At 37.6% G+C, this 27,661-nt stretch overlaps 1 protein-coding gene across 21 annotated transcripts in view; it reads left to right on the top strand.

Moving 5' to 3' along the window:
- Positions 1-27,661, top strand: part of SYNE1 (spectrin repeat containing nuclear envelope protein 1) — a 289,695-nt gene that overhangs the window by 241,616 nt on the left and 20,418 nt on the right. For 20 of the 21 annotated variants that reach the window (XM_063151313.1, XM_063151312.1, XM_063151296.1 and 17 more), the window contains 11 exons: positions 3,751-3,845; positions 4,798-5,032; positions 5,720-5,914; positions 7,695-7,820; positions 8,553-8,708; positions 10,629-10,787; positions 11,260-11,426; positions 18,304-18,466; positions 22,101-22,288; positions 23,925-24,075; positions 27,249-27,431. In XM_063151313.1, coding sequence (XP_063007383.1) covers positions 3,751-3,845; positions 4,798-5,032; positions 5,720-5,914; positions 7,695-7,820; positions 8,553-8,708; positions 10,629-10,787; positions 11,260-11,426; positions 18,304-18,466; positions 22,101-22,288; positions 23,925-24,075; positions 27,249-27,431 — 1,818 coding nt within the window. Of the gene's footprint in view, positions 1-3,750; positions 3,846-4,797; positions 5,033-5,719; positions 5,915-7,694; positions 7,821-8,552; positions 8,709-10,628; positions 10,788-11,259; positions 11,427-14,063; positions 14,213-18,303; positions 18,467-22,100; positions 22,289-23,924; positions 24,076-27,248; positions 27,432-27,661 lie in introns of those variants that run through there. The other variant, XM_063151314.1, reaches the window with a different exon arrangement.

The following is a 27,661-nucleotide window of genomic DNA, read 5'->3' as shown; positions in this document are numbered from 1 at the left end:
TTATACATCGCTAATACACATATTATTTATACATAGAAGGAATGCACATTCTTTTTTTTGAATGATACAATAGCATGCCTTGAATTGTATTTGTGTGCATCATATGAGGAAAACTTAAAAACAGAAGCATGCAAATATGTCAATTATAGCCAGCGTGAAGGAGGACTCAAGTGTCTGTGTAATGCATCATTGTGCCTGTGAGTGCATGTCCCCTGCGTTTAGTCTACTTCAGATTCATTTGTACCAAGGAAACCAAAAACCCAGCAATTCTCATGTTGTTTGGCTCTTTGCTTTCACTCATAACTGGAGAAAAATCTCTATTCTGATTTTTTTTTTTTTTACTAAGTTATCAACACATATAGCATTTGAAAAGCATACTAAAGGAAGATTTTTCGGTCAAGTACTGAGTTCTACAGTTCACCATGGGGCCTCCATTTGATAACATTTCCTTGGAGAGCAAATTCATTTGGTCTTTGCTGCATGCTAGAGTCATTTGTTTGTAACAAATCAGGAGCTAGCACAGCTTTTGCTGCAGGGAAAAACTGATTCAGAGTTTTTACTAGTACTAGATTCAGAGTTTATGATTCTTCTGTGAAGTCAAGTGGTGCACATTTTTTCTCCACCCATATTGTTACTGCCAAGATTCCTGTTAAAGATCAAGTAAAAGAAGTCAATTTTCATACCAGAGCTCCCATGTGGCCCCAGTAGTTTCAGTTCCCACAACTTTTTCAGCTGACCTTCCCCTAGACTCAGGCTGGATTACAGGAAGAGTTATGTCCTTCCCCCTCTCCTGCCTTATATCTCATAGCATAGTGTTTGAATGAGTGTCTGATAGCAAAAAGTAATGCACAGCCATTTTTAGCATACGTTTGCCTTAGCATCTAGCTGCCTTTGCTTTCAAAAATGTCATCCATTTTATTTTCTTTCATTCCTGCCAGCATTAAATGGACAGTCTCTGTAAGCTTAAACATCTCAGGTCTTTGAGATTTGAATGTCCAGTAATTATTTCTGGACATTCAAATCTCAAAGACCTGAGATGTTTAAGCTTACAGAGACTGTCCATTTGTTGTGTCCAGTCATAGCTATAATTATCTGAAGGGAGTTAGGGCAATCTTCTTGCATTCGTTTGTCTTGAGATCTCAGCTTAATTTTTTCCTGAAACTTTGATCTGTGCAGATGAACATTACTTGGGCATTCTACTTGAGCCCTTTTTTTGCAACTATAAAGTAGTCTCAGAATTAAGATGATTAATACCTGTTTTTTTAAGTGCTGCAGTTTATCCTTAAAAAAGTAACCTGCTTTTATTTTTTTTTAAACTTATTTTTGGCATTTTTAATAAGCATTCATTACAAAATGTACATTTATTGTATTCATTACAAAATGTCCTTTTCAGTGCTTCCTGACAGTCACTATGAATTTTTTTCTCACTACTTGTGGCAGAAAGGGTCCAATATCAACTTCTTGAGATGCATTTTCACATTGTTTTGCTTTGTATTTTTGAAAACAATGGGAAAATACTCTGTTTCCACCTGAATTCCTAGAATAGATATTGAAATGCTTCCAGCTCTATTATTGCCTTTCCAGTCACTCATAAATTTTGCTGGTTTTTACCCAAAGAAGACCCCAACCACCTCAGTGGCCTTATTTAGAAATATCTTCCTGGTGGAGTTCACAAGGTGGAGGTGATGATCTTTTCACACATCATGTGCTAGTCTGCATCAGTCTGCCAGCACGATCTTGTAATCACTCTTGCACGGTTCTCCAGTACATGGGACAGTGCTTGGGACTCCCAAGCACTGGGAATGCACTGAGACAATTGCTTGTCTCAGTGTATTCCCAGGGAGAAAGTGCTGGCAGGGGAGGGGGAAGGAAGTTCCTTGCCAACTCAGTTACCAAAATTTTCCCCAGTGTGCCAGTGTTGTGCATTTCAACATTTGCCCTCCTTTCCTCCTTGTTTGAGCTCCTGTTTCTGTGATTCATGGCGATCTACATATATGAGAATAAATTTGGGTGACAAATTTAGGTAACAGAGTAACAGGTAACAGAGTATTCTTATATACAGAGTGTAAATATGGAAAGGTGGATGGTGACCAAAATATCTCTTCTTTTGTGTGGGGATTGAATTCATCCACTCTAAGCAGACTTACCATGCTTGATAAGTTTTTATTTCATTTGTCCTCCTAAAATAGTATTAAAATTTTTCCCTTTTGAAGGAATTGGTTTTGCTGGTTTTTAGTTTTGTTTTGTTTTCAGATTTTTGGGGGTGTGGAGGGAGGGGAGGGTGGGAAATGTTGGGGGTTTTGGGTGGGGGACTTGTTTAACCAATTGCAGCAGTTGTGTTCTATTTAGTCTCAGTCTGTCAACAATGCTGGTAGATGCTGTTACCTCCTGTGCTTCATGTCCCCTAACTTGACAAAAATAGATGTTACAGAAAGTAAAATTCTTGCCTTTTTGCTCAGCTTTCTGAAACTCTCAGTGCCACGCTATTGTGGCTTCATTCATGAGATAATAATAGCATTCAGTTTCCCTCTGATTCAGGTTCAGTCAATGATAAGTGCCAAGGCATTCAAACAGTCTCAAATATTTCTGTAAAGAAATCAGACAACACTATTTCTTTCTATGAGAAAATGTATGACCTGAGTACCACCTCAGAGTTAACTCAGTGATTCAGAGAGGCAAAATCTCATTTTAAAAAATTACTGCATCATCTAGAAGACCTAAACTACACACAATGTGCTTGAGAGATTTAAATGCGCAGGGGCCAGTGGGTGTTCTGCTGGCAAGTGCAGATGCATGGATTGGTACAATCACAATTTGAGCTGGTGGGATGCCGTATAAGAGAAGTGGAGAATAGTGGCTCTTTGCTCAGGCAAGGGTGAACTTGTATCAACTGCAAATACCATCACTAACTAAAGAAAAAAAACCTCAAGCTGCATACTAGTATAATTTTTCTCTGAAACTCTCTGTAAACCTTTTGAACATAAAGTCCATCCAGTGATGCCTGCGTGTACCTTCATTAGCATGAAAATATTCCTGAACAATCTTACATAGAGACATGCTCCATTACTAAAAGGAAAGATGTTTTTAAAAATAAATTTAAGTAGTATATACACTTAGTTTGCTTAAGTAGTAATTAGGAAATTTTTTTGTCTTAAGTAACATTTAAGTAATAAGAGGGTTTTAAAAGTATTGTGAAAGTTTATTATGCTGCTATTGTTTGTGAAGGAAATTGGAAAATAAATATGAAAACTTGAAAGAATTGGAAAATAGATTTCTAGCTCCTATACATAGCTGTTTCTTTTAAGGCTCTATTGTCAATGTAGAAGTGTATTAAAAGTTTATATAACACTATCACACATGGTCTGTGTAGCAAAGCAAAATATTATAAAATTCTTAAACATGTCAAAAAATAAAAAGTGCCCTTTCTGTCCAAACAAAAATACCCTATCTAGATTTTGTTGTAGATGATAGTGTCAATCACACAACTGTGCTCAGAAACATAAAATCTATCTCCGGTTGATATAATTGAGTTTTATAATATTGGTCTTGAGGAACTAATAATGAGTACTAGAAGCAGCAAGTAAATCTAAAATGAGAGTTTTCAATATGTTTTTATTAGGGTCATGAAAAAACTCACATTGAATTAATTTGAAATGTGATTAAATATATGAAAATTCATTTTTATCAGTGCATAAAGACAGAATTAAAAAGTAAGATCTTGTTTTAACCTCCTTGTCTCCTGTACAACAGCTATTCCAGGCAGAGATGTTCAGCCGCCAGCAGATTTTGCATTCAATTATCTCTGATGGGCAGCACCTCCTAGAACAAGGACAGGTGGATGACAGGTAGACATTGCTGTGTTGTTGCTGCTGCTGGTTCTGTGCAGTTAGACTAGTGGGAGACTTCCAAACAGAGAAGGTAGCAGATGGCAGTGTTCAGATCACGCTCTTCTGAAGTGGAACTTACTGTTCCTGTGGTTTAGCTGTTAATTAGCCAGATCTTAAGACATTGTTCTTTAGAATGCTATGGGGCATGTGAATGCATTGGGGAATACAATAACCTTCTGAGGCCGCTTCATTGACAAAGATTTGTCTTGGAATATAAAGCATGTTACATATATATCTATTCTGATGTATTTTCAAAATGTCACTTTCACCAAAGGAGCCTGCAGTGACACTACATTTGATTTATGCCACCTGGGGATTTGCCTCTACCAGGAGGATTCCCTACTGCCATTTAAGAACACCTGCAGCCCTAATGTGATGGAATAGGTATTCATTGTTACCTAGGATTTAATTTTAAATGCTTGTGATCAAATGAATGAAAATCAGTGGAACGCCGGTGGCTTCACAGTTGGGCATATGCATTGACTTTGCTAAGGTTATGGTACAAAGATGAACTGGTTTTTGGAATGTGAGAATTTTATTAATACTATGTGTATCTTATGCCTGCTTTGAACTCAGTAATAAATCTGGGGGTGAAATGTGAAATCTCTACGATTTACTATGAATTTCGCAAAACCTATGGGTTTTCTTTGTGTATTTCTGGGAAGAAGGTAGAAGAGTTTTGTGCATTAAGCGTTTGGGATTTTTAAGGCGTTAATAATTGAATCCCTTTAATTCTCCCAGTACGTGAAGTTCTTATCCTCAGTCAGCCTTCAGAGGACTTCAGTGCTTTTCTCTTAGTGTTTTGTAATTGACAGACACCTTCCTTTTCACTTCAATGTATTTCATTAAGCAAACATATCCAAGTATGAAGGTTACTTTGTCTTTTTTATTATTTATCTATTTGTAATAGGGATGAATTTAATCTGAATCTGACTCTTCTGAGCAATCAGTGGCAAGGAGTAATTCGCCGAGCACAGCAGATGAGGGGGATCATTGACAGCCGGATTCACCAGTGGCAGCGCTACACGGAGATGGCGGAGAAGCTGCGCAAGTGGCTGCTGGAGATGTCCTGCCAGCCAGCAACCGAGCTGGGCAGTGCTCCTGTCCCACTGCAGCAAGCAAGAGTGCTGCTGGATGAAGTGCAGGTATGTGCAGTGCGGCCGAAGAAAAAAGGAAAAGATCCCTGCCTTTTTTACAGCCTTCACCGTTTAAAATGTCTGCTCCGACAGTTCTTTTCTGGGACTGGCGTAACATCAGAAGTGTGATGGAAGCAAAGGTAGGGTTGATAAAGAACATGAAAGAGAGAACTTAGTGGGCACTCGCTCTTGAGCCACTTTTGCTTCTGTTTTTGCTCTCAGCTAGTGCCACACTGAAACAGTCTTGAAAATATAGTGATGACCTGTTTGCAGAATGTATACCAGATAACAGGGATCCCTTGAGTGTCCATCTTCATCAGAGGTTAACAGTATCTAGTAAGCAGCTTGGTGTCTTCAAGGTTTTTAGCTGGAAGATGGATATAATAAGAATAACAACCCTTATAAGTATAGCTGGATCTAGAGGAAATATTTCTCTTTAAGAGGCGTTGAGATACTGACATTAATGTGGAGAAAGAAGTCTTTCATGTCTTCATCTCCTTGAAGAAATTTTCTAAAGGTTTGCTGCAGTAAATGATTGTGAAAATATTAGGGTAAATCGTTTGGGCCATAGATCATGTATAAGACAGGGTATGCAACCAACTAAAATAGAGGCTTGAGAATGAATTACTGAAGTTTAATTAAGTGCTAATTTTAATTAAAAGGACAAAGCTGACAGAAAACTGTTAATATTTTCAGCTCAAAGAGAAAGTTCTCCTAAGGCAGCAAGGGAGTTACATCCTCACTGTGGAGGCTGGGAAGCAACTGCTGCTCTCTGCTGACAGTGGAGCTGAGGCAGTCCTGCAGGCAGAGCTTACTGAAATCCAGGAGCGCTGGATGATAGTCAGCTCTCAGCTGGAGCAACAAAAGAAACAGCTTGCTTTGCTGCTAAAAGTAAGTGTGCAATTCCTTCTGTACTTCTTCAGCAAGTTTGTGTTTTTCACTGTGGGCCCTGGTGGAGGAATGCTCTCTCAATGGACAAACACAAATACAGAACTGCATTTACAGTACATGAACTAAAAATTACCCTTCACCACCTCTGAAACTGGGAGTGGTAATACTTCATAACAGGCTTGCATGTCAGTGGATATATTGTAATTGATATTTCCAGAATACTGCCAATAAAGTATATCCATACCATTCCTGTTTTCAAAACATAGGAAAGAATTATTTTGCACAAATTTGTATTGAGTTTGAGTGGAAAAGTTTTTCTAGGTGGAAGCTGCAGGGATGACTTTTGTGAGCTACTAGAAACTTTCCCTGTGTCTGATGGAGCCAGTGCCAGCTGAGTCCAAGATGGACCCACTTCTGGCCAAGGCTGAGCACAGCAGTGATGGTGGTAGTGCCTCTGGGATAAGTTAAGATGGAAAAAGAAAATTACTCTTGCAGGAGCAATTGCATCCATAGAGGGGAGTGAGACAACAGTGACTTTGCAGACACCAAGGTCAGTGAAGGAGGGGGATGAAGTGCTTCAGGAGCCAGAGCAGAGATTATCCTGCAGCTCATGGTAGAGACATGGAGCTCTATGGTGGAGCAGAAATCCACCTGCAGCCCAAGGAGGTCCATAGGGAAGCTGAGATCCACCTGCAGCCCATGGAGGACCCACACCAGAGCAGGTGGATGCCTGAAGAAATCTGTGACCCCATGGAGAGCTCACACTAGGGCTGTTTTGCTGGCTCTGACTCTCTACCAGACCCTTGTTGGAGCCTGTTCCTGAGGGTTTGAAAGGAATCCATGGGAGGGACTCTCTCCACAGTAGTTGTGAAGAACTGCAGCCCATAGGAAAAGTTTTCCCAGCTCTTGGAAAAGTTTGTGGGGGATTCTGTTCTGTGGGAAGAACCCCATGCTGGAGTAGGGGATGAGTGTTAAGAACATCGCAGGTTATTTTCATGCAAGGTCATATTATTTGATATGGCTAATTCTTCATCAAGATGATCATGAAATACTGGCATAGACTGGGAAAAAAAGGAAGAAGAGAAATACAAAGGCAGTGGTAGAAGGAGAAATTTTTGAAACAGAAGACTTAGTTCCAATGCAAGTTTCAATACAGATTCTGTGTTTTCTGGTATCACACAACCGGTATTCTTTGGGGGCTTATTAGGGATCTTTTGCCTTAATATAAGGCTTTAACAAGCAGGTGAGACAGATAAAACCATACTGCTACTTCATAGGGTTTGTTTGCATTGAACACATTAAAAATTTTGTTAAGTATACAAACACTAAAGCAGGGTGAAGCTGCTAGAATCCTGATATAAAGAAGATACTGATACTGAAGATGCTGATTTCAAGAAGGTACTTCACTCTGCACTGAATTTGCAGTTTCCCCAACCACTTTTTCTTTTTTTTCACAGAGATTAATGCACCTGAATGAAGCTCTTGTGGAAGAGTAATGGTGTGATTAATACAGGCATTCAAGAAAGGAAGTGGAAAATTAATTTTGTCAGGGAGAGACTGCTGAAAGGATGGAGTTGTATCTAGACAAAATTTTAATAACAGAAGACCTTGTGTATATCTACTAACAGACCTAAACAAAAAAATTCTGCATGTCTCTCAAAGTCCGAGACTTCTTGTATTATTTAGAGGGAGTTTTCAGAGCATGTTATTTTTAGGCAGATCAACTGACATAAATATAACACAGATCAGAACTGAAGTTTAATAAACATTCTGCTTTCAGGACTGGGAAAAATGCGAAAAGGGCATAGGAGACTCCCTGGAGAAGCTAAGATCATTCAAGAAAAAGCTTTCTCAGCCATTGCCAGATCACCATGATGAGTTGCATGCTGAGCAGATTCGTTGCAAGGTAAAGCACTTCTCTATTGATTGTTGTCTCATCTTTTTTTTGCCTTTGTGCAGTAACTTCTTCTGTTGTTAACTGGGTTCATATTATTGATGATGCAAACCAGTCAGCCATCCCCATGACAAGAAACATATGGACACTATAATACCAGAGTGATCTCACCATAATGCAAATCCTTCAGAGTAAATATAGATCTGATCAAAGTGATACCAGAACAGGGTCTGAAAAATACTGTAGAAAAGCTTTATATTGGTATGTTTCTGTTACAGAAATTCTAAACTCAAATTTATACTCATGGTATCTAAACTTCTGGTTGAGTGATTTTTGTTTGAGGTGAAGTGACTATGGGGGATTTTAGACAACACTTCTAGGCTGTATTATTTGCATTTTGGAAGTGGATTGCAAACTTGAAAATACTTTGAATATAGAGAAGTCTGAACCAGTACTTGAACTTCCCAGATACCTTTGAACTTCAGAGAGTTGAGTAGAATCTTGTTACAAGGTTAATGTTTCATTCTCTGTTGGGGAGTTAGTACCATCTGTGAAAATATTGGTAAATTTGGGGTTGATGTTTTCTTATTCATTGAGATTGGGCTTAAACAGTCTCCTTGACACGGTAGGTCTGCTCAGGTGTGACTTAAATCTGTGGGTAACACTGCTTGTCTGTTTCACCAACACACTCAAATTTTTATTTGTTAGCAAACTGGTCCTTTTCCCTTGTGTTTTTCTATTAAGGAGCTAGAGAATGCTGTTGAAGGTTGGACAGATGACCTTGCACACCTCTCCCTGCTGAAGGAGACCCTGTCTGTATATATCAGCGCAGATGATATCTCAATCCTGAGCGAGAGAATAGAGCTCCTGCACAGGCAGTGGGAAGAGCTGTGCCACCAGGCAAGTGCAGCACTGGGCACTGATGGGAGCAGTATACAGGCTACAAAAATGTTGGGAGAAAAATTGAATCCAAGTGGCAGCTTTTAGAAAGGATTCACGTAGACACAGCAATATTCAAAAGTGAATTCTTTCTGAGTCAGGGGAAACATCCATTGAAATATTCCTTTAGGTACTGCTAGTGCTTCTAGATCTCTTGAAGTTTGTAATGTCTGTGAGGTCATATTTAAACAGCCTTGATAAATCAACCAAAGGTTCACACTGTGACCGGTGGGACTTGGGATGGCTGGCTGGAAAAAAACACAAATATAATACAGTTACACTTTGCTTTGGTGGAAGACCTGTGCTCAGCAAGGTTGTCCTCTCCCCACTCAACATTGCCCTATTGTACCTTCAGTTCTGCTGATACCTTCTCCTACTTCAGGCCTCAGTGTCTGCATTTATTTTAGTCTGAGGGTGACTTGCTTGCCGGCAAAATGGAGCTGAGAAGTATTGTTTAATTTTTTCAGTTGCATCATGCTATTAGTGTGCTTTAGGCCTCTGATTTGCACTCCAGGTGTGGAGTCTTCCTTACCTAGCTTTTCAGATTATCCTGATGTTGTTTCTGTGGTTCAGCAGAGATTGCAGTCCAAATACGCTGGGACTAATTTGAAATAGTTACTTTATGGAAAGTACCTGTGAAGGTTTCAAAAACCCCAAAGTAGGAAGTGTTTCACAGTTACCAGCACAGAACTTGTGATGAGTTAGTTGCATTTGAACGAGCAAGTGTAGATACATCTAAATTACGATTCAGTCACTGCTTGTATGTTTATGGTAAAAGAAGGAACCAAGTAAAGAAGTTTTATTTTAGTTTTAAGCGTGCTGAGTGTTTGAGGATGTAACCTAGTGCAGCCCTTCGTTAATCTGCTGCTTATTTCCGGAAAACTGTCATCAAGTTAAGAACCACAAAAAGGAAATGCAAGATCACGTGTATGCCCCTGTTCAAGCTTAAGCAGTAGTTAAAAAGCACATCACTTTAATTTGGGAAAGAGCTTCACCTTTTCAGCTGAAATTACGATGCAAAGTCAGAAAGAACCCAGATCACAGTGGGGAGGCAGTAAGTAGTTGTACCAGTGTCTGAAGCTGGAGAGATGATTTTGCTGCTTAGCATGTTCTGCTTTTTTGATTTCGGTGTCCATCTGGGTCTGCCACTGCAGGTAGTACCACAGTTACATCTATTTCTTAAATGCAGCAATGTTTTCCTTCCGTCTGTGTTAACTGCAGCATTTGCTTGTTTGGTGTGTCATGCCTAATCTTTCCTGTCAGAGCACACCTCAGTGCTTTGGAATCTGTCAAGATGGCATGCTTATACACAGGAAATAGTCATCTATGATATTAGTGTATTGAGACTCAAGTAAAAAATTACTTTTGCAAAATACAGTGTATCTTGAATTTAGCTTTGTATTCATGAGCTCAGGCACAAATGGCACAGACTTTTGGACTGTGGCCTGTACTATATTTGTTGGGGGATTTTTTATGCTTTGGTGAAGCATTTTTAATTTAATCACTGAGACTAAAATATTTTATAAAATTTTAAAAGTGAGCAATAACTGTAAGAAATACAGTTTTTATCTTCTAATGAAAACTTTGTGTTAGAGATGTTATGAAACAAGATATTGACAGACTCCTGAGCTTAACGCTTGGGTGCCTGTCTCTGTGCATAGGATGTAGCTAACAGGAAATCTGAGATCAGCGCTTACCCCTGAACTTACAGGCAGTCACAAAAATTTGTGCTGTACAACTCCAGTTTGTTTCAGTGGCAAGTAGGTGGCTACAACACTTTTTCAAGGCTAGAGGAATTCACATTGAGGCACCAAGTGTTTTAAGCATGTCTTAAGTGTGTTTGCTATTTTAGTTTCATTTGCTCTTTGCAAATGGTTTCAGGTCTCCTTGCGTCGACAGCAAGTCAGTGAGAGACTGAATGAGTGGGCTGTCTTCAGTGAGAAGAACAAGGAACTCTGTGAATGGCTGACACAAATGGAGAGTAAGGTGTCTCAAAATGGTGACATCCTCATAGAAGAAATGATTGAGAAACTGAAAAAGGTATAATGTACACTTACATACTCTTCTTTAACTGCTTAATTGTTTTTTAATTAGCTGAAATTAAGGTTTTACCTTACTCTGATGTGTTCTGGTGTTTTTGTTCTCTCACTATGCAGCATTTTCCTGTCTTTGTTGAGATAGGACCTCCCAGAGTACAATAAAATTAAGTGAATGCAAAGTCAGAGGCATCTGAATGCTTTACTGAGTGTCCAATCAGAATTGCCTGTAATGAGTTAAACTATAGCATATTTATAGAAGACATTTTGTTTTGGGTTGTGTTGGGTAGGTTTTTTCCATTCTTCTGGTAGTTGTTTTTGTTTATCCATCAAATATATAAGAAGTTGTCACTCCACTGTACCAATCAACTGAAAAAACAACATTTACTTGTATTTTTGCACCATTCCTTTTGCAGTGCACAGCAGTGTATATTTAGAATAAGTACCCTGTCTTCTGATTGCTCTTTACTCTCTAGGATTATCAAGAAGAAATTGCTGTAGCCCAGAAGAACAAAATCCAGCTTCAGCAAATGGGAGAGAGACTTGCTAAAGCCAGCCATGAGAGTAAGGCATCAGAGATTGAGTACAAACTTGTCAAAATCAATGAGAGGTGGCAGCATCTTCTAGATCTTATTGCAGCCAGGTAAGACAGTTGTTTTGTTTTATAAGTTTTAAGTTGGACAGATTCATTTGCTAGACATCATGCTTTTAAAATTCTTTATTGTCTACCTTTTTATCATAAATTCTGAAATAAATTTATTCCTAACCATCAACTTATTTCTGTGAAAATTACTTTGCTGTTTTACTTTATGATACATGACAACATTTCTTCAAGAAGAGGCATTTAAAAGCTTCATTATAATAATATGGTGATGGTAGTAGTTTAACAGTTGGACTTGATCTTAAAGCCCTTTTCCAAACGTAACAGTTCTATGTTTTTACAATATAGGATCAGTTGCAGTCAGATTTAGTGAGCCTTGCTCTAGTACCACCTTACTTTACATGGTGCTAAAAAATGGATGCAAATGTAGTTTTTCTAAAAATTTCTTGACAGCAGAACCAAAACAGTGCCGTTGTAGTTTTGTATTTCAAGAAGAGCAGGCCTAAAACTAAGTCTTAAGTTTTCTGCCAGATCATTTTTTTCATGGATGGAGAAGAGTAACTCCAGGATGTATGCATCCTGGCCTTAAGGAATCTTTTTATTCAAGGTCAAAAGTATAACAGCAATTTTCAGAACTTAAAAAAATACAGGATTGTTGTTTGCTAAGTAAAGAAAATTATTTATTTGTTTAGACACTTTCTGTTTAGCTGTGCTACAGTCTTCCTTCCATTACTAACAATAATTTTCTCACAGTTTTGCACTTCCTGGATTCATAAATAGCTCATATACTTTATAATTCCCATTTCTTTGATGTAAGGACAAATACATTAGTAATAGTTTAGTCCTGTTAGCAGCAAAAAGGTTTGTTTACTTTCATCACCTTTTTTTGTCTCTTCTTTTTTCATATGGCTTTAGTGCATTCTTACTCTGAAATCTGTTAGTATGGGAGCCATAAATTTTATGTAAGCAGAAGCATTCCAGTGGCTCCAGCTCCTTTAATAGTAGTTCATTTTAAAGTAATGAACACCGTATATTTCTTACAGAAGGATTAAGTCAGGAAGTTGCATTATCATTGAGGAGCCTGCTTGGTTTCAGTGGGGTTACATCACCAGTTGTTGAATTTAAAGTATATTTTATATATTTTTATGTAATTCTTTTGAAATGCTTACACAGAGAAGTGTTCAAATATTACCAGGAAGGTTCTAGCAAAAATGGATTGCATTCAGAAAATACAGAACACATCTTAAGATTATCTGTCTTGTCTATTCAGTATTAGAGATTAGTCCCTACTACAGGGAGTGGTGAGGATTTAGGATTTTGATCATTCTCAGGTAGGGAGACATAGATGCAATATTATACACTGTTTGTATAATTATACACAATGTGTATAATTATATTATACACATTCTGTTATCGTGAAATATCAAGTCCTAGTTCTAAATGGAAACTAATGTAAAGTATTATTTACTTTTATTATAAACTAATGTAAAGTATTGTTTACTTTCATTTCCAGATCATTTCACCTTAGCCTTTCTCAATTGGCATGCTCAACATTATTGTATGCAATTAAACATATAACTCTTTACATTCCAGTGCCCACTGAAGGGCAAAAACCTCTGTAAACTTGCTGAAGTTTGGAAATAAATTGTGGAAAGGTTTGATGCTAGGCTATGAAAATTTTGGTAGTTCAGCTGTATCTTAGGCTGGAAATCATTAAAAACCAAGGTGTTGATTAATGTGTGCACCAAATGCTTGTATTGATGTCTAATTACCAGTGGACGAAAGGTTGACATGCCCAAGATAATTTTTTAGAATGCTCCGGAGACCCTTTAGAATATGTTCTTATAAATTGGCATGTGTTTCTGTTACGATATTTTGTAATTTGGAGTGTATCATATAACAGAATTTTGGCTTCATTCAGGTAGTAAAGGCATATTAGTTGTCCTAGTACTGAGAAAAAAAATACATCTTTTCACGTTCCGGATGCCTGACAGTATTAATAAATTATTAGAGCCTGCAGATTTTCCTGCAATGCTACAGTAATCCCTTGCCTGGAGCATTTTCCTTTTCCTACAGCTGTGAACTAATAGAAAGTGCTGTGTGAAAGTGCTTTAGTAATACTTTATGGTAATACATGTCCAGTCTAAATCTTTACCTGTCAGTTTTATACTGTGTGGTGAAACTTCTCCAGTCACCTGTAAATGCATCTTTGTCACATTCTGTTCCCTTACCTGTTACTCTTAATTGCCCCTCCATTCAGAGGAGGTCTGTAAATACAGAAGTGACAGCTGCAGAATTGTCTCTGCACCACAGACTTACATTTCTTCCCTTCTAGAACCATGTAATCCTTTCAGATTAATTTTTCTGATATGTCAGCCTTATGAAAAAAGTTGCCATTGTTTACAGCCAGGAAATGGTGCTATTGCTACAACTGCTCAGGCTTTGCAAAGAAGGTTTTGTATGTGTTTTTATCCTTTCCCCTACCAGTCCTAGTCCACATTCCTGGAGATCAAGTCTGGCACATGTTGATGAATGCAGGTTTTATTTAGAAACATGACCACTTGTCACCATCCAGTGTCATGTTATCAAGCAACGGCTGTTAACATTTGTTTGGCATGAAACATTTTCTGTACAGTACTCCCCAGCAAAGTGCGTCCCCTTTCCTCCCCCCTCCAAAAGAACGGTGTTTGCAGGCTTTGAGAGTGGAAGTTCTTCTTTTTAATACTGGAAAATTTCATGGTTGTGGTGGAAGACTTGCATCCTGTGAGGATGGCGGAGGACAACAGTGTGGATTCAGACCTCCCAGACTGTAACTGTGATATCACAAGGCAGGCAACTATTTTTGTTTGCTTTTGATTGATACTATTCTCTCTGAAGTCTTGGCTTGCTGGGAAACTAACTGAAATATTGATATGTAGAAATCACTACTATAGCTAGAAATTACTGTTTTCTGCTCAGTTGAAAAGCAGTTGACAGTGATAACAGCATACTTTGCTTTACAGCTAGTACTTTTGGATCCTGGAATAATTTTTTATAGTGGTAGAGACTTAGAACTAGTAAAATCTCTCAGCTGTCTGAGAGAAACTGTGGTCTGATTTTGCTGCTGTTTTCAAATACAAGAGCATGTACACATGAGAATAAGCAAACTGTATCTGTCTGCTTGATGTTTGTGTCATGAAAGAGGCATGACTACAAGCAAAAGGCAGAGAAGGAAAGAAGCTGTAAAGAGAGTGTTTCAGACTTAACTTATCAAAGCCTGACTGTCCTGTTCTTATTAATGACTGTTCTGTAACTGCATGTAATACTTGAACTTGACCCTATATCATCTTGGATTTTTGATCCAGCTTCTCTTTTTCCCTTTTCTCATTATCTCTTCTAGAAATTTAGCTGTTGTTCAGAATTCTAGAAATTCAGTCTTTGAAAGAGCAAACTGATTGGAGTAGTAAATATAACTGGCTTTACTGGTGTCCTACTACACAGTAGTACCGTACTTTGGAGAATAAATACTTTTTTTATTAATAAAAAAATTGTTTTTAAACTGATCTTTTCAAAGCTGATTTTAATAGTGCAACATTTTTCACTATTTCAGATTGTTTCTTTAAACTTTGTCTGCTGTTCCAAGTATTTTTTTTAAAAGCACCTTTTCTGTTTTCTGATGTGTACTGTACAGACTTAGCCAACATGCTCTTACTTTTTTCATCCTGCTTTTAAAGTTTAATATTAGTAAGCAGCTGTCTAAATGACTAATGCAGTAGTTATGACTTCTATATGATGCATTTTTCTGTACTTACAGGATTGTTCCCGTTTAGATTTAAGTGGAATTTAAGATTTTCTTCTTTAGGACTAGTTGAATTAAATACATCTGTGCTTAATTTTGGCTCCAAGTTGTTTTCCCACTGTCTTTGCCCAATGTAGAATAATAGACATTATTTATAGACAATCTAAAGTTATCGGTTTCTTGGGGAAATTGAGGCACATTAATTGGAACATGAAAATATAAGTATCATAAGCCCATTCAAATTGTTAGATGATTTTTCATCAGTAAACCTTGAAAACAGTTGAATTCTGCTGTATTTTCCTTTCTGAGCATTTAAGCATTTGTAAATTGTAACAAGACTGGGGAGTGTGTTTTATGAAAAACAACCTTCAAACCAAATGTGTCATGGTTCTAACCCTTTGATTTCAGTGCAGAATTTTTATTATCAAGGAGAAAAGTTATCTCAAGTCTCTAACGGGCAGTTACTGTGCTGTCTGGTGCTGCAACAAAAGCATCAAATTATTGTTGGAATCATTAACACATGAAGCATAATCTTGCAAATGAAATCTCAAATCATCAAAATTACTCTTGGCTAGGGATTCTACATACCTGATTTTAAGATTTTAAATTTGATCTTTATCTCTTATGCAGAGCTTTTAGAGCGCAGGCAACTTTTCTTGCTGAAATTCAGAAGGAAAACTCAGGCATGTTGGATTGCATCTATTATTTGATCGCGGATATGCTTTCAGTGTAGCCGGAGGCACAACACTGCACTGCAGTTCAGTCAAAAAAAAAAAATCTCAGCAGACTCAAATGAGCACTTGTTTATTTGTTTCTATTTGTACCACGGGCAAGGAACCTCTTACGTTAAACTCAGTACAAAAAAAAAAAAAAACAGTATAAAGGGTAGACGTAGTGGGGGTACAGGAAGGAATCTGGAAGGTTTGGGTTTTTGGGTTTGGTTGGAGTGTTCTTTGTTCACACTGCTTTTCTTTCTCTCTCTGAAGTAACTTAGATCATGTGACTGAAAATAGTGGTAGTTGGCCCAGACTATTTTTATGCTCTGTCAGGGATGTATTCCTGTGCAGTTTGCCTGAGGCAGAGGGCACTTTGTAAAAGCTGGACTTTTTATAGTTGCTGTAGGGAAAATGTAGATGAAATCCAGCACGGAGATTAGAGTACACACAATTGCAAACAAAAAAATCCGGGTCCGCAGCTTGGTCTTGCTGATAATCGAGTGACATTGCTTCTCCACAGGGCTGGCATGACTCATTGTTCCCTTTCCTACTCCAGCAGGCCTCCAAAAGATCGGTAACATTGAACCTTGAAATTATAAGCAGAAAATGGGCAGGATTTCTCCCCTTTTCAATAATGTCAGAGATTGAAAAGCTGTATGTGCCTTGCTCATAGGGTGACCAACTTTCTTGGTTACCCTATGAGCAAGTTTTAGTTGGTTCAAACCCACAAAACATTGAATGTAGAACCAGAGGTGATAAGGAGAGGGTACCCTCAGTGGTTTCTCCTACCATCTCCCTAAGCCTAAACACATGGCTGTGTTATGATACATAGCCTCATGATGAGGACTAAGGCAGTCTTTCAGCATAATTGTATTGACTTCAGGCCCATCATAGACAGGTTTTCACATTGCCCTGATTTTTTTCCAGTTATCAGGTGAGGTTTTTTTACAGATCAAACCCTCCAGCTGTTGGTCATGAGACTCCAGCAAGGAAACTGTATTTGGACTGTTCTTAAGGGTTTTTAGCTAATAAAGAACCACAGTTTAACCATCTGTGAGCTAAATGGAGGACTATAAAGAGAAGAAAAATTGAAAGATTTAACTTTTTTTTCTTAAGATGAAATTATTATCTCTGTGATTCTCTTAGTGGCCAACTGCAACTACTGCTTTCAGTATGGAAGCACTTGATAAATTTGCTTGTTAAACAAGAAAAATGTGAACTGCTTAATTTGAATTATAGGATAGTCAGGGGGCATTTTGTTTCCTTAACAAACCTGGCAGTTTTGTATTTTTCAACCCAATTTAGTCAGTCTGTTCCCAACAGCACTCATCTCTTAAACCTTTCTGGTATTGAAACACTTAAGTAGAAGAGCAATAGGAGTATAAAAGGGAACATTACTCAAGATTGTTTTTGGTACCACACAAACAGGGGAAAAGAGCTTAGAAAAAAATTCAGAATTCACTAATAATGTATATTATGAAACACGGGAATAGGAAGGAGAGAATGAATTACTGAAGGACAGTTTTGCAGTTCAAACAGATTGGAGAAAAAATTATTTGAGATAGGAGGAAAGTTACTTGAATTTATTCAATCACTAAGCTTAATGCTCTCTTGATTAAAAAAAAAATCACAAACAGAAATCTATTTCATTTTTCCTGCTCATTGGTCTTCCAGGGTCAGGATTTCAAGAAAAATACTAGTTAGAAATCACTATGCAGTTCCATTCCATTTCATATGTTTAAACCTGAAATAGTCCAATAACACCAACTTAAAGCAGCCCTTGGAATTCAAGAATTCTCCCCAAGTTCTGAGCTGAACTTCTTGCTCTGAAACTTATTTATTCAAGGGCAAGTCTTCCCCCTGGAAGAGGTTGATCACAGAGGTTGCCCAGATGGTGCCCCCTTGCTAGGAATGTTCAAGGTCAGGCTGGATGGGACTCTGAACAACCTGATCTAGTTGAGGATGTCCTTGCTCATTGCAGAGCAGGTACACTAGATGACTTTTAAAGATCTCGTCCAACCCAAATTTTCTGTGTTACTTAGTTCAGTGTTTTCATGGGTGTGAAAAAGGCCTGTTCACTCAGTGCAGTCTCCCACCAGTACATGGATAAGTTATTTGTGGTCTAAGAAGAGCATTTGTCATCTATTGGTCAAATGCACAACTAAATTACTTAGATGGTTTTGGGGGTCAACTGATAAAGGTGCAGAAGCTTTGAAAATATTTTGTGGCATTCATAAGCACTCAACCAGCAGCTGTGGAAGCAGGATTCAATGCACATATAATATACTTCTGCTACATAATAAAGGAAGACATTACAGAAGAACTCACCATCTACGTGAAGTTTCTCTGAAAACTTCCTGAAACACATGCTGTGAAAATTTTCCTTCAGGGTGTACTTAATACTGTCATTTCTTTTTCTTTACAGGGTAAAGAAGTTGAAGGAAACCCTTGTTGCAGTGCAGCAGCTGGATAAAAACATGAGTAGTCTGAGGTCTTGGCTTGCCCACATTGAGTCAGAGCTGTCCAAACCTATCGTCTATGAAACTTGTGACTCTGAGGAGATACAAAGGAAGCTAAATGAGCAGCAGGTAAAATACAACACCCTTACCAGGTGAACAGAGACATGGGGAGAGCCAGAGTAGAGTGTCCCTGGGCTGTCCATACCCAGTTGAGTTGAGAGGGCATCAGGCAAAATGCTTAAATATCAAGGCAAGTGGTACTTACTGTGTCACTTATAGAGCCTTCTGCTGGCCTTGACATCGAATCCACCAGGAGCTGATTGACATTGCCAAGAAAGGTAAGGCACCAAGAGATGTAACCTGAACGAGTTACTGCAATTGTTTTCCTTTGGGGCTTGTGATTTTTGTTTGTTTGAATTGTCCCAGAGACAAAACTGACACCTATTAGACCTTGCAAATTCTGCAAATGCTTGAAAATTATTATTTTTAGCAACCTTTCTAACTCACTTTTATTTTGCAGCTTGTTTGAGAGTCACTTTGCACGTAAAGATGCATGAGCTATACATGTGAAGTTAAAATTGGTTGGTTTATACTACTCAAAGCCTTTATGCAGTGCTAGATTAAAATATGTAAAAAAATGTGAATTCAGCCAGCTTTTGGCATTGAAAGTAATGTTACTTCTAAGATGATTTACTATACTTTCTACTTCCTGTTATACTTCACTGCCCAGTGTAGTTTTACCTAAGATGCACATTGCTGGAGAGAACTGCTGTCCTTTGTGTTCCTGTTGGTTATTTATTGGAAAAAATAGCTTTTTGTTTCCCACTGGAGAGGAGTTAGATGTTCTCCTGGGTTCTTTCTCCAGAGGAGAAAGAAATGCATGGGAAGAGGAAAGAGAGGATATTTTGTGGATAATTTATGATGAGTACAAATGCGCATTTTGCTCCTTTAAGCTGAGCGTAGAACTGAGAGCCAAGAACTCCCTCAGAGATTTTGCCAGCTCCTCAACTGATTTGCTACTGCTCTGTTCAGAAATACTTATTAATATTTTATATGGAATTTACTTAAGGATAATAATTTATAACACAGAAGCATCAGTAATGAATGGTGTTTCTAAGACAATAAAGTGCTGGGAAGGGCTAAACATTGCTATCAACAAAGTAGACATTTGAGATTATTTACTAGAATCCCTATGCAAACATCCCATAGTTTGTTACAACCACTTCTTGGGGGATTTATTTTGGGCACAGAGACTGGTATATCTCTGCCTTTCACTGTTTCCTTGTGATGACAGCGTGCGGTAATATTCTGTAAAAGTGAGAGTGATTTAATTTGAATTCTAAAGGAGAGAAATAGAGGTGAATCTTACCATGGGAGGATGCTGTATTTGGAAATATGGTGATGATTTGCTAATCTAACAATACAAGACATGGTTATAATAATAATAATTTTAAAAACCCACCCACTTTCAGTGCATGGCAACCAGTATTTTTATTATTGGAGGCTGTATCACTATCCACTACACCTCAGAAGGCTACCTTTTCAAATACTTTGTTCCCTGTCTCTTCTGTTAGTGACTTTGTTTTCTTTTCCATGTTTGATCTTCCACTGAGATCATGTTGTTCATATGCAAAATTAGGTCAAAGATGTTATGTTGTGAAAGAGGAGGGACAAATTCCATTTATGAAACTCCATTATCTACTTCTCTACTTCACCCAAGCATCAGCTTTGCAGATCGCTGGTCTCTAGTGAAATTAAAAATGCAGTTGAATCTGGATATCCTGGGGGGAGGTAGCGTAACTTCAATTCAGTATTTTTCTGGGGTGATGAACTTCATTTAAAGGATTACTTGTTTATTTATTTTCTCAATCTTCTACCTCTTGAAATGTGAAAAAAAAAAATATGTTTTCTTCTGGGCAAATAAATTTTAAAAAGCGGTTGTATATGGGTGACAGCAGTGCATAAAAGTGACACTCCTTTGTGAACTAACCCAAAAGCTTAATGTTCTCTAATAAGCATAATATATTTTAAAATCTGGGAAATAAATATTAGACTATAGAAAAGAAATAGTCTAGACATTGCTTGTGGAAATGTTCTGTAGATGAATTAAAAAAGTGTAATTCTTAGGAATGCTTAGGACCCATAGTTCTCACTGCTGCTTTACGCCAAAACATTAGAAATGAGATCATGTTACCTGAACTTACTTAGCCTCAAGTCTCATAGCTGTCTGGAGCTATGTGTGTTTCATAAAGGGGGACATCTGATTATAGAATCCATCCTTCTATAATAGTTCAGGGCAGATAGAAAGAAAAATAAGCATTTTGACATCACAATGAAAGTATTTTTCAGGCAAGTGAAGTGAGAGGGCCATTGCTGAGGAATAAAAGATTGGGATTTTCCACTCGATGTTGTCAAGCAGATGTTTACGAAATAATTTTCTAGTTGAGAAGATGAACTAGAGTACTTCATTAAGCGAAAGCCCAGTTGTTACAAGCAAGCAAAAAAATTGTTTGTATAGATCCACCTTGCTCTATTTCAAATTTCCTGTTTTTTAATTTGACATTTAGATCTCATTTCCTGCTGGAGGACATTTTCAGGTCATATTGCTAGCTGTAAGGAAAGTTCCTGTAGTTTGACATTAAATACATGTAGACACAATGTATTGACACAGTATTTCCCTTTGTATGCCAGTTTACTTCAATTGCAAAATTATAGAGCAGTTTATCTCAAATCATCCTCAAGCTGCCACATTCGCCTGTGTAAACGTTGACATCTCTAATTGTCCTGTTGGTTCCTTTCTTCACCTGAATCAGAATTTAACCTAGTGTTCTGGATGCAATATAGCACTTTTTCATGCAGTTACATTATTATTTCTTTGTCACAATTAGAATTAGGTTGTCTTGGCTTTGTTACTGTCCATACTGATTTTTCCATCTAACATTCTGATGATATATTACAAATGTAGACAAAATTCAAACAGAATTTCTTTTCATAGCACTGTGGTTAGTCTTAACTTGAATCTGGAGATCAAAACTAAGGTGAAATATTAGTTCTAGAGGAAACATTATCATCAGTGTAGAACAAACCATTGAACCAAGAAACCATCAGGAAGAATAATACTGATCACATATAATAAGTGCTAAGACAGTGTGAGTGCATTTTCTTTAGGTGTATTGAATTTTCATTTTCCATTTCCAATGAAAATACTATAGAACTGGAAGCTTGAAGGAAGAAAAATCTCTAACACATGCGCTGTTCAACACATGCTGCTGCCAATTTCCATGTCAAATGTGCCATTTTGGAGGTATCTCATATGGGGAGCAGCATGTTCATGAAGGGTTCCTCTGCCAAACCCATGCAGTACATTAGAATGTCCTTCCTTGTCACAATTCTCTTACTAACTTCTGCTTTACATTCTCTGTGATAATGGGAAGGGGCTGAGAATAATTCTACCATTTATTGGTGATGTTGATTAAATGTGTGTGAAAGATGCTCAACTGAGCATGCAGAGCTCTGGCAGTTTGTCCCAGTTGATGGTTTGGTGTTGGTAGTTCCTAGGAGAGCTGTGCATGCTGCCAGGTTCTCCTGGCCTCATTGACCATTGCATCACCACTTGCGTAGATGCACTCTCTTAATTGGTATTACTGGATGTTTTTCCTCTGTTTGCAAGCTTTTTTCTCTTTTTAAATGAGTGAAAGATAAATGCATTTGCATGGATGCATGTTTAGCAATTTCTCTTAAGAACTAATCTCTTCACCTGCAGGAACTCCAGAGGGACATAGAGAAACACAGCACTGGTGTGGCATCTGTTCTCAATCTTTGTGAAGTACTTCTTCATGACTGTGATGCTTGTGCCACAGAAGCTGAGTGTGACTCTATCCAGCAGGCTACACGCAATCTGGACAGAAGATGGAGAAATATTTGTGCAATGTCAATGGAAAGGCGACTTAAGTAAGTCTAAAACACCTACAGATTAGTATTTCCTTCTGAAATACAGGATGTGATGTATATTATATGGGTGAAGTACTGAATAAAAGAGTGTGAGGTTAAAAAAAAGATCATTCACTGAGTAGAAGCCAATACCTGCCATGCCTCTATAAACAAAACAGAATTTTGAGTTGCACATGCCTTTATACAAAGTACAGGTAACAATCATCAAATTTCACTCACAAGTCCTTCAGTGGAATTGTTTATCATTTCCCATGCTTCGTAGATATGATGAGAGAGAAACTAGAGAAAGTTTAGATGATAGCAATGACTCCAAGAGATTTGGAAAACATTACATAAAAGGGAGGTAGTAACACTTAAATTTACTCAAGAATTACAGAGATTGATGGGAAACTAGTTATTGGATGGGTGAAACGTTATTCCAGGTATTAGGGTTCATGTGTAGTTGGTGTTCCTCAGCAGTTTCTCTTATGTCTGACTTTGTTCCTTTGGAAGAATTTTAGGACTGAGCACTTACATGGAATTTCTCCACCTGTCCACCTTAGCTGTGCTGAGCAAATGAGAGCCACAACACCCAGGATTCTTGGGTGTAGTCTGGGCAACTGCATATGCTTAGACAGTCATACCCAGAAGATTGATTGTTTTCTACTCTCACACAGGATAGTGTGTTGATTTCAACAGCAATAATGATTGAGGCAATGCTATGTACTATGTGCTGACTTAGTAATGACACATGTTTACAGATTTAAACTCCTGTATTTAAGATAATTTCTTTAACTTTTTAAGTTATGAAGCTTATTTCTGTCATGTTTATACAGTCATATAAAAAACTCTAGGAAGAACTTGATGTTTCAAAATGCTGAATTGAACATTTTATGCTCTTTCATTTTGTGGGATATTCTTAATGTATTTAGTAAAGTTTCTTGTTTATTTTTTGCAAAAGATGTATTGCTTTTAAGTTTGAATCTCTATCCATAGATTCATATCTTTAAGTAATTTTATACTATTGCCATGGAAATTCTTGAATTGTATATATCTGTAAGTTCTATGTTTTAAGTTCTACTTAGAACTACATTTACAGGTTCTATCTTTGACATAGTCTGTCATGAACATACATGGGCTTTCATAACTTTGTATCCAACTCATAAATTCAGAACTATTTTAAGTTCATGTGGAACTATGCATGGAACTATTTTATTTTCTTACAATGTACACATTATGCTTTGGTGGATTTGTACTGGTACATTAACTGAGCTATCAGTATTTAGGATCTTTATTGTACTAGAAACAGTTATTTGTATTAAAGAGCAGCTTTATTGATGTCACTGGCACTGCATTTCAGAAGTTATTTAGTGTGTGCTCAGTTTTTTAGAACTCCTATTACAAACTTAAAACTTTTTTTAATACTGATTCCAAAATTAGATGCATTTAAAAAAATGCCTTCATCTTATTCTAACTCAGTCTGGAATGAGCCAGCCTTCCCTGTGGTCTGTTTATCAGTCTGGCTGGCTGAGTTAGATTATTAGTCAGTTATTGTCTGGTGCAGTGCTAGTTTGCTGTTGCAGATGACAAGTTAAAGTTCTGTAGGTCAACGGGCCATCAGTTCAAGCATTCTCTCATTTTCTGTTTTCTGTTGCAGAATTGAAGAGACCTGGCGGCTATGGCAAAAATTTTTGGATGATTACTCTAGATTTGAAGAGTGGCTAAAAACCTCTGAGAGAACAGCTGCTTTCCCAAGCTCCTCTGGTGTGCTTTACACTGTTGCTAAGGAAGAACTGAAGAAATTTGAGGTGATTTATAGTGGTTGAAATTCAATACCTACTGATCACATTGCAGCAACCAGCTGGTGTTCTTCCTTCCCATAACCAAGTTACAGCAGAGATGCTGTATTAATAAAGTCGAGTTGATGATTTTGTAGCTGTTCTCAGTAGCAGGTTCCTAAGATAAAAAGACAGTGAAAAGTGGCAACTGGAGGTACCTCCACTGTTCACGAAAGCCAAATTCCTCACCTTTTTCATTTCTGCAACTTTTTAGTATGTCCAGAGTTCCAGAGCCTTCCTAAATCTCCCTTCACCAAGCGCATCTTAGAATGCATGCTGCATGTTCTAGCTTTTGCTTTTGATTTTATCCCTCCTCTAATTTCCTTAACTCTCTGAAGTCAGCTCCCTGAAGTCTCTCCTATGATGCAGAATATACCTCCTTTGGATCCTTATTCATGAAATTCATGTTCATGCAAATATTGCTATATGTCCACATCGTGTCCCCTGTGATTTAAAAAAGTTCAGCATGCTTCAAAACTAAGAATCTGTCCCTTTGGTCAGTGTTTAGGAGCTTGTTACATGACTCTGTTGTGTCCACTGCAATGTGAGGGCTTGTCTCATAGTTACAAGGAATTGTAAACCTGTGTGTAAAGCAAACACATACATCACCTGGTGAGTCACAGAGGAAAATGTTTTGCTTGGATTCATATTTGCAAGGAGAGTGTCAAGATGGGAGAGAAGAATGAGAACAAATTATTTAGGCAATTCTGTAAACAATCAGACACTGTGAAGTATTTGCTTTGAAGAAGAAATGCAAATTTTAAACAATGTCCAAGTGCTGTTGATAGGTTTTGGTTTAACAGTTAAATCAAAAACATAAACTGTGAAATGCTGTGTTCTGTAATTGCCATTCACATTTATGAATGTACTGACCAGGTTTTGGTTTCAGACAGACTTCATTAGGCCAGACTTTATTATGGCCAGGTAGATTGCCATAGTATAGAAACTGTTGCTTCCTGGACCCAAAGACTCTGCCTCAGAGCTCTTTCCCATTGTCCCTCTATGTGGTGATGAGGATTTAAATCTCTTATTAGTAAGTCTCTGTATGAAATGCTGTACAAGATTTTTATAGCTGAATTGACTTTGTCCAAAGTCTTTTTCACTGAACCTCAGCTGTTGTAGCGACCTTTCCTCTGCATCAGACTTCTGCATTTTTTACTGTCTGTAGAGTGTCAGCAGGAACAAAAGAAAACAGTGTAGCCTCTCCAAAAGCCTCCTTTCCCCTGTAGTTTGGTTCTTTCTCTTTTTTCCTTCTTTTTTTTTCTTTTCTTTTCTCCTGAGCACTTGATTTCTTTGCCTACCAAAGAGCAGGAAGTATTCAAATGTTATTCAAATCCAGTGGTATTCAACAGCTTTACTGTGAATTCAGTATGAAGTCAGCCACTTAAAAATACTAACAGAAGCAGGTTTCTGCTTTAACTAGGCATTTTTCAAATTTTATTTTCTTCTTCGTATCTGCACTTTAAATAAAAAAACAACACATAACAAAAAGAACTCGTCAGACCATATAGGAACCTTTCAATTCTTGAGCAAAAAGGTCAGAGATAGCTCTCACTGACTTCACTGTACAAAACCAAACTTCTTCCTCTCCAGTAGTTTATGGAGAATTGGAAAGAGATAACAGGAAGGAATGCAACAGATGAATTCTTGTGTAGATGAGATGAAGAAATGGAAGGCAAATAAACAGCTGTTCTTTTGCTGGAGAAGGCTTGGTAACAGGTGAAACAGCAACTGCACACTTTTAGATTTCATGATCCTAGTAAATACAGTCAGAATTGTTCCTCTAATAGAGGAATACTTGTGCAATTTTAAATTAATTCAGTTCTACTGATTATTGCACCCTAGCTGCAAGTGCATTTGCTCCTTTTTGGTTGTCCCATACCCAATTTGATGGCCATTCAATGCAGAGAATAATTATATTGGGAGGACTCTGCACAATCTGATATTTTTTTCCAACTAGTTCCTTTACTTTGTTCTCTGGTATTAGAGCAGAAATGTGCTTATCTCATTATAGCTTTGAATGGTGCAATATGAAGTGTATGTCTTTTTACATAGAAAACTCAGGGTTGTAATTAAAATTTCTCTACAGAAGTATATAACCTATCCCAGTTCTATAGTCCTTATTAAGGGGAGTGTCTCATTTTGGAAAAGATTGACTGTTTTATTGCATTGTGAGGAATGTCAGACAGCAAGTTTGTAAAACTACAGTGGGATCCAAACACTACTTGTATTCAAAAGAGAGCTGGTGTAATCTAGGCTTTTAGGTCTTCCTTTGGTTACTTTTCTATTTTGGTGATGTGACAAGATAAAAACAAGTAGAATTTTTGAAAAAAATACTCTGGTAGTGGTGATAGTAGTAGTAGTAATAGTATTATTAATTCAGTTACTTCTTTACAAGGTGCTTCCTCCAAGCTTCATGATTACTAGTCACAACATAAAAGCCATGGGCTGAGTCACCTGTGCACCTCAGCTGCGTCTCTGTGGCTCTTGTAACAGCAGAGTAAGCACCGAAAGTACATGCTGCAAACATTTGCCTAGACATAAGTTCACATGGATATGTGTGACATTTTCTTTTCTGTGAACATTTTAAGACAAACCTTACTTGCACACCAGTATACTAAATATAAAAAATGTCTTGTTTAGTATCATGTTTCAGAATAAACAATTGCTCAAATCTTTTCAATGTTTGCATTTCATCAAATTCAGTATGTGAAAAGAAATCCAATGAAGCCACAGGAATCTTGGATTTCTGTTCCATTTTTTTTTAAATAAGAGTTTCATGTTCATTGTTTGTACTTCTGTTCTCAAATACTGAAGCATATAATTTCACAGAAGGAGAAGCTGGTTTTCTTACACTGATTTTGCCTTTGTAATGGATATTCATGTTGCAATTTCTCATTCAGTGAATCATGTCAGTTTTATGAACTTTTTGGGGATATTTGTTTTTTTGGTTTTGCTTTACTTAATCAGAAGGCAGCATCTCTATAGGGTAGCCCTCAGGAGATGTCTCCAACTAGTGGAATTTATTGGCTTACATAAGTCAGAGTGCAGATGAAGGGTCAAAATAAGGCAAGAGATCTATATCTGTATCCTGATTTCAGAAATTAAAATTCTGAAGATGTCTTTTGTTCATACTGCTTTAGGCATTCCAGAGACAAGTGCATGAAAGCCTGACTCAGCTGGAGCTGATCAATAAACAGTATCGGCGCCTGGCACGGGAGAACCGCACTGACTCCAACGGCAGCCTCAAGCAGATGGTTCATGAGGGGAACCAGAGATGGGACAATCTACAAAAGAGAGTTACCTCCATCCTACGCAGGCTAAAAGTATTCCATTTTTTAAGATTTCAATTTCACTACTCTAGTTATGAATCAAGGGTACTTCAGCAGCTTTCAGTTTAATGCATTTGCACAGTGGTTTTGAGGGGACTTCTACCTCTGGGACAGGAAGGAAGCTCATCAGTTCACTTAGTCCAAAGTTAACAAATAGACTGTAGGCAAATGCTTGGTGACATCAAACACCACCTTCCTCACAGAAGATAACTTTCTTAGGTCAG

This window comes from Melospiza melodia, chromosome 3 (assembly GCF_035770615.1).
Source record: "Melospiza melodia melodia isolate bMelMel2 chromosome 3, bMelMel2.pri, whole genome shotgun sequence".
Taxonomy (NCBI): Eukaryota; Metazoa; Chordata; class Aves; order Passeriformes; family Passerellidae; genus Melospiza; species Melospiza melodia.
The sequence above is the reverse complement of the archived record's forward strand: the minus strand, read 5'-3'. Positions and strand labels throughout refer to the sequence as shown.